Genomic DNA, 12,763 nt, shown 5'->3' on the forward strand with positions numbered 1-12,763 from the left:
TATTTAATTTTATTCATAATATAATATTTCGGCCACAATTTGTACTTCAAAGTACTTGGTACAGCTATAATGACTCATTTGTTTGGGTGTATTGTAACACTATAAAAAAAATAGCATTGACTTTTTAAGTTTCTGAATGAGACCCTCAAAGTGGCAAAATGAAAAAAATGATAAAAGAATTCCAATGTTGAAAAACTGTTTGTTATTTTAACTTGCTAACCAATCAGGAGGTCTTCATACTACCACACATAAACCTATACTGTATTTAAACTACAGAAGTGTCCTTTTAAGAGACTGAACAGAAGCTATATTGGTGTTCTTAAGAATAAAGTGTTGTCAAAATTCAAAACAGGGATAAGCACATGAATCATTGGTATTTAAAGATTCAAAACATTCACACAAGCTTGTGTTTGGATGACTTTGATTGTCCTTATCAAAATGTTCAAACAATCAAACATAAATATTCATATTTTCAACTTGTGACATTTAACAACCTCTAACTTATACTAACTTTGAAATGTGCATGCAAACTGCAAATTGATGCAGAAAGTATTGAAATATACAGTTTTGTCTCCATTTCATGAAGTTGTTAAAATGCACAAAAGTTTGATTTTAGTTGTAGTTGTGAATGTCAAACATATTTCTGAGAACATCAATCCAAAATTTTATGTCATCAAATTTTGAAAACAGCCAATCAAATTTGAAGATGCAAACATTGAATATTGCAACAGAGACTGTAGTTGTGGAAATATGCAGTGTAAGCAGTACAGTATAGTATAAGAAAACTGAGTTAATGATTAAAATGATCAAGTAGATGATGATAATTTAATGAAGAAGTTATCAGTATGTGTCTGTGATCCATGTAATTCTGAGGAATTTGATAAGCAGGAGCAAACAGTAGGTAGATAAGTTGTGATTAATGACAATTCACTGTGAGAGACAGGTCACATTGTGCCATAATGTTTTGGTAATAACTTCTCAATTGATCCCTCTGTATGGAATGTTGTTGCTGTGTTGGGAAATGTTTTGTCGCAAAAATATCAGTTAATCTTAAAAAATATCTGTCAAGCCGTCATCTTGGTCAACATTACATCATACTGAGTAAATTCACTTGTTTGTTCCTGGTTTTACTGTACATGGAAATAATAGGACAGATTTAGTAATGAAGATGAGACTAAAATGATATGATGATTAATAGATTTATCCTGTCCTATAGACATGTCAAGCACTTTTGAAACCCAATTAAACACCAATTTATTTCAGATAAAATGTCTGTAAAAGTTGAAGTCAACCTTATTTGACATATGAAATGATATCTATATTTTTAATAGCATTAGAACTTATGGTGACCCTACAGTATTCAGAGTTTAACAACAACACTATTTACACTATTTGCGAAGAATTTGAAACATTCTGTTAGAAAAATGTGCATAAATCAGAAGATGCTCTTCTTTATAGCCCTTTTCTGAAACCCAATTTTAGAATTATAAATTTTACTGTATTTTTTTTTTTATTTAAAGCAATTTATTTCCTTTTGTGCTTAAAAAAATGTTGGCTGCAATGCAGAGCTTTGTGTGAAATACAGTGGGATATATCTCAAGGATTAATATCAATTAAACTAGACTGTTATTAATGCCAAATACCAGTACTACCCTATTACCCTTCTATGCATGGAAATAACTTATATGTAATTACAATGAGGATATCAGAAATCACTATTTTGAAAGGACTATTTTGGACTTTAAGAGAGAGATATCATGAATGCACTTTTGCTTGTATGAACTTTTGACCTTCACTGTATTATTTTAAGTAATTATTTTTAACATGGATACTGCATAATTTCTATACATTTTTACCAATGTTTGTCATTATCATCGAGGTAACAGCTAAAGAATTCTAAGTGATGCAATCTACAGACTACAGTTTTAGTTTGTTTCTACATTATACTTGCTTCTAGAGTTCAAAGACAGTCTTTATCTGTTTGCTGTGAGATTGTGACCGCATAAATATCAGTCATTTTTCTTAGTCATATGTGAAATTGGTAACATCTTTGTTACAGAATTATAAAAGTTTACATCATGCATTACCCTGCATTTTTGTGATATTTTTGGCATGTTACTATGCATAAATCATTATAATGACAATAACTTAAGATGAAAGAAATATTTGACACTTCTCTAAGTAACTTATTTATTTTCTTTTCATTTAAAAAAAGATGTGCTTCAAAAATCACAGGTGTTTTGTGGAGAATTGAAGTGAGAACTATACAAATTATTTGGCTGATACATATCACATTAAGATATTTAAAAAGAATGCAAAATCAGTTTAATTAAAAATATTTAAAAGTTTTGTAAATCTCTTTAGCTTCAAATATAAAAAAAAAAAATGTATCATAAGATTGCCATACATGCTTGATGTGTAATTATACTTTCAAAACTATTAAAATTAAAAAAGAATTATTTGCTGAAGTCATTAATTTAGTCATCTGATCAGTGTAAATGAGGTGTATAATAGTACTAGTACTAAAATGTTTTTCTAATTCCTTTTATTGGTATGATTTCTGTTCTTATAGCCACACATACAATACATTACTGGATCTATGACTTATCCTGTATTGAAAACAAATTTGAGGGTTCATCATGTTCATGGAGGGGATCTTTGATCTGGTTTTACAAAATGTAGGGAAAAAAATGAACAAAGAACAAGTGTTCTGTATAAACGTGTTTACACTTTTGGTATTTTGCTGAATCTTGCCTCTGAAGGACCTTAGATCTACTCCGAATCACCTTTTGACGTCAAGTAACAATTACTTTTAAAGTAACAATCACTTTTAAAGTAACAATCACTTTTAAATTGTGACGTCAAATAATTTAAATTATGATGTCAAAGATTACGGGAACCTGTGTGATTTTACGTAATAGTGGACAAATTTGCATACAAGTGTAAATACGTCTATTTGAAACTGGAGAAAAAAATCTTTTGATAGAAGTAATGTTTTATATCTCAGCAGGGAATTTTTCATTGGTTCTCCTTTGAAGGCCCACATTGACATGACCAAGCAGCAGTCACCACTTTGCTCATCAATATTTACAAAGTTAAATAACATCAGAGAATGTTAACACAACTTTTCAAATGTTACAAAGTTTATGTCTCTGATGTTTTTGATTAGAAACATTTTTTTCTTCAGACTTCATCTGATACTAGCAGACATGTTGATGAAATCTTACATAGTTTGTTGACATTTTCTGACACGATTCGGTGTCAAGAGATTATACTGTTTAGCTTCTGTTTGTATTACTCAGGTAATTTTGCAGTTGATTTTAGTAAGAAGAAAAACAACCTAATTCAATCCCACTGAAATGACAAAATTAGAAAATAGCTGAAGTTTTACCCTAATACCTAAACTTAACATTTGCATGGCAACTTTTGTGCATATAAAATCCTTGTTCAAAAAAAGGATCTTCCTGTGTGTTCTCCTTTAACAGAAGAAAACACTAAGTTGTACGATTTTTTTTTTTTATATGAGATTAAATGTTGTCTCTAGGATAATTGGTCATAAAAGCATTCTTACCATTAAAACTTGCTAATTTAAGAGGATTTTGTCGTTACATCATAAAGATCACAGCATGGGTCTATTGAGACCTGATACTGTATCTGTTTTATTGTATAATCCTCTGATGATAGCACCAGTCTGTAACTGTTACTGAGATAAACTCATTGCAATTCTTTTATATTTTACTTTTCTACTTTACTGCACACTGAATTTGACTTGTAACCGACCTGATAGACTCATTGATACATGTGTTTCTATCCATATGTGATATATCAGTCCTTTTTTAAAGCAGTGACCTGTTTATCTACACTTGCTTTCTAACAATTGTAACTTTAAACAGTAATTAGTTATAGATGATAATTGGTCAATCTCTTTTATAAAAATAAGATATAGGTGGACAGGTCATTGGAGACAAGTCTTTAGACAAATTATTTAAGTGACGAAGAAAAATAGAAGAGCAAACATGTTAAACTGAGAAAATGATGTTTGAAATACAATATAATGGTAGGACAAGAGATCTCCCAACAAGACATCAGAGAATAATAGATGAAAATTGTTTTATAATTGACAGTAAATGAGAAATAATAAGTCAGTGTAACTTTACTACAAGAAAATGACAGTGTAGATGTACTGATAGTGCCAAAAATGACAAACTTTCCTTCCTAACAGTACTATTGTTACCTGATGTATATCTAGTAACATAAACCATGGAGGAGATGGACAATGTTTGAGTTCAATATTAAGGTTTCTTATTGAAATGATGAATGTTTGTAGCATTTTGCTATCAAACCAATGAAAATTAATTATACATAAAAATTAATAATAAGAATAGCCAAAAATACTGCAAAGTACAAAAGACCATACAAACCATACTTTAAACATTAAGTTGCATTTATAGAGTTAAGATTTTAGCGTTATTTTTTTTATATATTTCTTTTTATGTTTTCTTTGCTAAATCAGACATGAGGAGAATCAAAATACACTTCTAAAATAATGGAACCCTAGGAGGATGTTAATTGCAGTATCACAACTTATATATAACTATAAATTCCTTTGTTAGTTCTTCCTCTATACATGACTTTCACTGCTGGGCATAACTTATATCCAAACTGATTTTTGTTAACTATAGATAATCTTGCTGTTTACTTATTATGTGCTATTACTTTTGAGTTATTATGTATCAAACTGTAATAAATTGTTGCTGGCCCTCATTTTGTTAATCAAATGAAATATTTGACGTTGTCAGAACAAAATAAGGTTTATCAAGATATTTTTGCTGGTGTTTTGGGGGGTCTAGACTAATAATACATTCCTTAAAGTGCAAATGAAAAGTCATTATTTCGCACAACAGTAGTAGAAAAAAATACTTAAGAAATGAACTGTCGAAAAACAAAGTCTTTAAAAGTGGAATCAAAGAAGTTTGTTTAAGCATGAGAACCTTTGTATTAGTACTATGTCTACTATGATTAGGAACAGAAAAGATAACCTGTTATTTTTTATAGTTCAGACATGCAATTGATGTTGTTATGTTTGGCCAGCACTAAGTCAAATAAATTAGTACGTTTTCCTCTGCTGTTTTGTCTATTAACTACAGGTACCATGTTAACAATAAGCTATCTAGGTTATATTGAGCATGTTGATCTATTTATTGAAACCATGACTATACACTCTTGTTCTTCTATATGTCTTCTCATCCTGAACATATTCTGTAAATTTTTCATGTTTTGAGAAGAAAATTATTACATTTGTGTAATATATTTTGGTCGACAGTTACAGCTTTACATATGCATGCTATTAGAAGGGCACTATGTTTAACACCTAAAGAAGTCTCTCCTTTAAAAGTTTTATGAGAGCTTAAGTCCTTAATGCTTTCTTGTCAAATGACCATTTGCGAATATCCCTCTAGGTAAGATCTGAATGAGGAATTAGTTGAGGACGCAGCTTTCATTCATTAATGTATATTAACCATTATGAGGTACAATAGTAAGTGAGAAAACTGCTGATGTATAAATTGTAGTACAAATTCCAATAGCTTTGTATTTCTATTCATTCATTTAAATATAAGTTTGTTATTTTCATTGAGATAGACACAATATTTAAACAGTTTAATGTCCCATTACAATTTCATTGAACAAATAATCACTATTTACTGGGACTGTGTATAGATTCTGTTTCATAGTATTAATATTTTATTGAGTATGTGATAATATGTTTAAATTCAGATCAGTGGGCATTTTCAGTTTGAATACTATCTCAAAATTTGATAAATTAAATCGGTCAGTCAAATTATAACTTTATAAAATTTACTTGTTGACCTTAAAAGTATTATATAATTTTTATTATTATCACTTTCGTGAAAAGGTTTAAGGGAGGATCATGGGTTGGAACCTTACTGCCTACAAATTAATTTTCTATGTTTGAAGCATTATCAAGTGCATTCTTATTGAACATTCATACTAAGCTATCTGAATAGTACAGACTGGTGAACAGTAGGCCATTAGATGAGCAGGGCCCAGTCTGTCCCAGACATACTAGCCCAAAGAATCTTTTTCTTCTTCTTAGAGTAGTGATTGATTTAGTAAACTTTTAATTAATTGCGTACAATGTTTTATCCAGAATATTTTGGTGAAGTCTCAGTTTTTTCAATTCAATTATTGAATTTGTTAGTTGGTCAGCAAAATTAAGATCTTCATAGTACAATGTACATGTAGATATTCAAATTGTCTTTAGTAAGGGACTGTTATAGTCTGAAATGTATAGCTTTTGTTTAAAAATTGAAGGCTGCTATTAGTACAGCTTGTTTTTGTCTTTTTGATCATCAAAAATTGGTTACTAAAAGATTTTAAGCATCAGATTTAGATCAATGGCTATATATATATATATATATATATATAGTTACTATTATTTCGTAGAGACAAACTAGGATTTATGAATGAAGTAAGTGTCGATGTACTTTCACACCTGTTGCTCTAGTAACATCCTCGGGACATAGAATGTCACCAGTTACTGATTGACTGATTCAAGAAAATCTATTTTTCCTCCACTTGATGTAACTGACTGGACCACACAGTCCAGTACTTTATGATAAGGCATCATGTCCGGTTGATTTTTACACCACACATTACACATCTAGGGACAATGACCAACACACATTCTTTTTAGGCCAAATGTTCATTGACTGGTCTAACTTCATTAACTTCATTCATAATGACATAGGCAGGTTGCCTTTCAGCAATTATACTTATACTTTTTTACCATCATCATTTGTTTGGCTGTAATGTTTATTGATTATTTCGTTAATAATTAGCACTGATAAAAGACCAGGTAGTCATGCTTGCTGCATGATATCTGTATCACAGAAATGAAGGTATATCATCATTTAATGAGCTTGCTTTTTGTTAATCTGAAATCCCATACAGATCAAAGTAAAAATGTGGTTAGTGCTCTGTCCACATTTTGTTCTATGGTTACTGACCTCAGAAACTGGACAGTCTAGTTTACATAGTTCTTCATCAACTGGCTACTGAACTCAGAAACAGGACTCTGATTTAAGATATGTTGTCATCATTTTATTTTTATTTAGTTGTTTTATACTGTCATTCATACGATATTTTGTTATGGATTTTGTTTATGGAGTCTGTGATGTCCGGATAATCACCTGTGGACCTTTGGCTTTACATGTTTGTTTATTTACCATCGCTTATCATATGCATCATATTTTCATTTCATATTTTGTATCCAGTTACCATCCTATCCAATCGCAATGGCCGGACATTGATCCAGAGTTTGTTGGATGAATAAGGGATGGAAGATTTGTAATCTTTCTAAATATGACAATATGACAATATTTGAGGAGACAGGATTATGCTTATGAATCATAGACCTGAATGAAAAACTTGAGACTAAAGGCCAATAACTTACCTCAAGGTTACTAATACGCTGTGTTAAAGACCAACTGGTGGCCTTTGGCTGATTTCTGCTCTTTGGTCAGGTTGTTGTCTCTTTGACATATTTTAGATAGTTAAAAATGGAATTTCTCTATGCAAGAGAAGAAAACTTGTGTAACTTGAATGGACTTGCTTAAATCCACACCATGAACTCTGGCTGGTACCATAGTTGCCACGTTGGAAATCATACCACATCTCCTTATTTTATACTAATGGTGATATTCATTTTCATTTTAATGACTAGATTTTAATTAAATGTTATATACAGTTACATGTTACAAATAATATATAAATATGTAACAGCCTGTGTTATTTATTGTTATAAGCTATAAATAGGAGAAAGCAATAATAATGTTCTTCTTAATGAATTGTAACATACAAAAAAATAATCAGTTTATTATCATTATTGATAAGAAGGCAATTCCTATGGAAAGTTAAGATCTTGATGTTTGGTACTATGCTAGATCATGTTAAACTTTTCATATTAACTTCAGTAAATTTCTGAGCCTTGAATATGTAAAGATTTTAATTTTGATATTAACTCGAAAAGCTTTAAATTCCCTGACCTTACTGTTCCTGAATTATACGGAACTTTGGATAAATTTGATGCTTGCATTTTTAACAAATCTCTTCTTTTCAACACTATTTGAAAAACGTATTTTTGAAATATTTAAAATGTCTTTCATTGTGCAGTAAATCTGCGCTGCATGCATATATCATTGTAAATCATTTGTTTTTAAATGAAGGTATTACCTAAAATCAGACATTTTATATAACATTGACAAGATAAATCTAATAAATTCAAAATAAATGGAAGATTTAAAGTAAGATAGCACTTTCTAAAATATATGGTGCAAATGTTATCAAAGTATGTGCTCATTATAGGTTGGGAATGTTTAGTCCTTTATGTTTAGCAAGGCAAGTATGGTAGAACGATTGTAAAAATTCCTGCTGTACTTGGTAAAGAAATAACATCTTTTTTGTTGAAAGTTATGTCATTATACAAGCAAAAAACATTTTGACATGAAGAAAAACAACAACATTCAGACATTTATTTCTTTGTACTTGTGAGGTCATATAGTGTTTAGATAAAATTTAATTCGCTATAGAAACACATTTATATTTCTGATATTTTGTCCTTCTGTTCTAACTTTTGGACATGGACATTTTTTTAAAACTTTTGTGTACAGAGAAAATTTTCTTGTATACAGAAAAACATTTCTTGTGTACAATCCATGTGATTTTGTCATACAGAAAGTTAGATTTTTTGCCATATTACAAATTGGTAAACAGCATGCTTTATAGGTGTGAATCTTCTTGAAGTGTTTTGCAGACAACAGTACTTTGATCAAAATATTACTGACATCATTCCTCTTTGATAAGTGCATATTGTATCTTACAGTACATGTTTTCAAAAATGTTGTGGCAGAAATTAAGGAATGTTCTTATGATTTGGATAATTATCATATGAAATCTAAATCTTTGATAAAAACTATTTGGCATAATATGTCATAGAAACTCCTTGTTTACACTTTGTTTACCAGGCACTGACATTGCACTTAAAACTAGAATGTACCTCAGAATGGACCTTAGTTTACCTACCAGGTAATGTTAAAAGAAAAAAAATGGCCATTTTCCATGAAAAAAATGGAATGTTTCTTAAAATTTTTTTTTTCTAAAGTTGGTCCATTTGACTTGCAATAAACCAAACAACCCCTTTGAAACTAAACTCACAATAGATGGTTGTTACGTGCTTAGTGCATTAGGGTTAATTGTTGTGTGGTTTAGTAAGTTCACAATGGGCAATGATATTCTGTCATTAACCTCTTTGTAAAACTATGCAGAGTACTTGACTAGTTGTTTTTTCAGGAATAAAGAATCGATGGCTTTTCAAGCTACTGATCATCGTAACACATCATTTAGGATAGTTTTATATTGTAGACGTAGTTTGACGTCATACAAGCGGTTAGTTAACATGTTTTACATATCCATTGTGTTTGATTGCTTTACCGAAGTAATTAGCCACCAGAGGGGGTAAATTATGTTTTATTACGATCACTTCAGCCCGTCCTTTCATGTTTATAGACCTTCCTTTAGAGATGAATGATTGAGGTATAATACATCAATATATCCAGCTTTTTACTTTTCTGTGTTCAGTTACTTAATGAAAAAAATTAAAGAAATTAAACTTATACCAAGAAATTACATAATTTGGTTGTAAATGTATTTTGACGAAATTTATTAGGTTTAAGCAATTTCAGCTGTGCAGGTGATTTGTTTTGCAATGTAAACAGTTCATTGTCCTTTCTGCCAGACTACATGTGAAGCATATACTTGGTTAAATTGTAAAAACACAATTGTTTGATACTACTATATCATACCATGGAAGTAAAATGATGAAATTCTTCCATGATCATACGATTCAGTGAAGATCCCAAACTTATATATTTTGTGAAAACCCTGAATGAACATTGAGGTCTGTTTGAACTGGACCTGTGTTTGTGTTGTGGTACTTGAAGTAAACCAGGAACAAGTACCATAGTATTTTCATGCTATATATACCATTCTTATGGCTACACTTTTGAATGGTAGAGTATTCTTTGTCCCAGTTTAAGAAGCTGACAAGATTTTTAATCTCAAGTAGCTTACAAGATTTTGATCCAAGTAGCTGACTAGCATTTTGATTCAAGTAGTTTAAAAGTGTTTTTTTTATCCAAGTTCAAGCAGTTTATAATATTCTCATTCAAGATTTTAGCATTTTTCTTGAACAATGATTTATCAGGTGACATAAGATGATACATTACACTTATACTATATTAATGCTTTACGATTGGCCAGGAATTGTATTTTTTCTTATTAATTGTCGTTTGTAGTGGCTGTTATAATTACATGTCATTACAGAATTTGCCTGGTCATCGATGTTCTGTAGGTATGCACTGTAATTAACAGCAGATAGACTGCTACACCATGGTTGTATTGCATTCTCAATGGATAGGATGATATTAAAAGATTGTATGTTGATTTGTACTTTTTCACTTGTTTTACAATGCAATGTGACAAGTTTGAAAAGGACAAGAAAGTCATCAATATAGCTGGGAATACAATACAGTTATATCATAATGATGATGATGACTTGTCACGGATTATTGAGATCTAAAGTTTTACAGATCCTGTTAAATCTATTAACCCACCTAGCATAAAGAATTGTAACCTAATTTCCATCATTAATGGTTTAATTACGTGTCTTCTCTGATCCATGATCCAACTCTGTTTGAGATGGTGTCTTTGATTTCATTTTTTTGTTGCTTTAACTAACACAGTTGGCTTGTAGTCAGTAGAATATTTTGTTCTGTTTTTTTGTCCCATGACAGTTTCCGTAGTTTTTTCTTGGCAGAACATGTACTTTTGGTGGTATGCCTATATATATGCTAGCTGAAAGATTTTTCTCAGACTTATTTCTGGTGAAACGTTTAAGTTGCAAAGTTCATTCATGGAATGTTGTCATTGCTTGAATCATGACTTTGAAATTGTTATGCCAGCATTGTATTTCTATTATTTATTTAACTTGCTAGTAGCTATTTGTCAATAAATGAAACAAAAAATATATTGTTCATGGTTCCTGAATAGAGCGATTCAGCATACACATAACTTTTGAAAGAACTATTTGTGAGCATATGAATGCAACAGTTGTAACTTTTATTAGAATAATATTGTTTTTTCATCAACTGTATTGAATAATAGTTCAGAGCCTTTCAAATAGTATTATAAGGTTGATCATTATTACACATTAGAATTTATTTTATTATTAATCGAGTTCTTCCAATGATAAATGGGTAACTATACCAAAATTCTGTTTTTGTATTTTTCAGACAAGATATTTGTCGGGCACCCAAAAAATGTGATACTTTAGGTAAGTGTTGAAGTATTGCTTAAGCATTCAGTTAGGAGTGTGTACTTATTGATCCGTTTTTATATGAAATGGAGCACATCTTCAGAATCAATGTTAAGTAATGCTAACTCATAACAATGGTATATGATATAACATCAATCGAAAACTGACAACCCATTGTCTATGAAAAACAAGGATAAGTAACTATAAATATATATTTACAATGGGATATCCAAAAATATCATGTATTAACCCTTGCAAAGTATTTTGAGAAAATGTTATTTATTCTTTTCTCAAGGATTGTCTACATAATGTTTATATTCATGGTGAAAAACAATGGAAAGATAAACAACATTATAAAAAAAGACAACATAGAAAACTAAAGGTTGAGCAACACTACTTCCACCATAACCTGGGGTAAATTTCAGGTACTCTGGAAGGGTATGCAGATCCTGTTCTACATGTTGATTTATACATCATAACCTGGGGTAAATTTCAGGTACTCTGGAAGGGTATGCAGATCCTGTTCTACATGTTGATTTATACATCATAACCTGGGGTTAATTTCAGGTGCTCGAAGGGTATGCAGATCCTGTTCTACATGTTGATTTATACACCATAACCTGGGGTAAATTTCAGGTGCTCTGGAAGGGTATGCAGATCCTGTTCTACATGTTGATTTATACATCATAACCTGGGGTTAATTTCAGGTGCTCGAAAGGGTATGCAGATCCTGTTCTACATGTTGATTTATACACCATAACCTGGGGTTAATTTCAGGTGCTCTGGAAGGGTATGCAGATCCTGTTCTACATGTTAATTTATACACCATAACCTGGGGTTAATTTCAGGTGCTCGAAGGGTATGCAGATCCTGTGCTACATGTTGATTTATACACCATAACCTGGGGTAAATTTCAGGTGCTCTGGAAGGGTATGCAGATCCTGTTCTACATGTTGATTTATACATCATAACCTGGGGTTAATTTCAGGTGCTCGAAGGGTATGCAGATCCTGTTCTACATGTTGATTTATACACCATAACCTGGGGTTAATTTCAGGTGCTCTGGAAGGGTATGTAGATCCTGTTCTACATGTTGATTTATATACCATAACCTGGCTTTAATTTCAGGTGCTCTAGAAGGGTATACAGATCCTGTTCTACATGTTGATTTATACACCATAACCTGGGGTTAATTTCAGGTGCTCTAGAAGGGTATGCAGATCCTGTGCTACATGTTGCTTTATACATATTGTATTTGACCTTAAATACCGATTTTAAATTTTGATTGATTGGTGCTACAAGATACCCCCTCAAACTTACAATAAACAATTTAAGAATATAGAATTAGAATACCTAAATAGGACTGATGGA

General features: G+C 30.9%; 1 protein-coding gene across 2 annotated transcripts in view; it reads left to right on the forward strand.

The window, feature by feature from the left end:
* The window catches only part of LOC143051289 (A disintegrin and metalloproteinase with thrombospondin motifs 9-like), a 115,967-nt gene that overhangs the window by 43,493 nt on the left and 59,711 nt on the right, over positions 1–12,763 (forward strand). For both annotated transcript variants that reach the window (XM_076224243.1, XM_076224249.1), the window contains one exon: positions 11,370–11,410. In XM_076224243.1, coding sequence (XP_076080358.1) covers positions 11,370–11,410 — 41 coding nt within the window. The remainder of the gene's footprint in view (positions 1–11,369; positions 11,411–12,763) is intronic.

Source organism: Mytilus galloprovincialis, chromosome 1 (genome assembly GCF_965363235.1).
Source record: "Mytilus galloprovincialis chromosome 1, xbMytGall1.hap1.1, whole genome shotgun sequence".
NCBI classification, from domain to species: domain Eukaryota; kingdom Metazoa; phylum Mollusca; class Bivalvia; order Mytilida; family Mytilidae; genus Mytilus; species Mytilus galloprovincialis.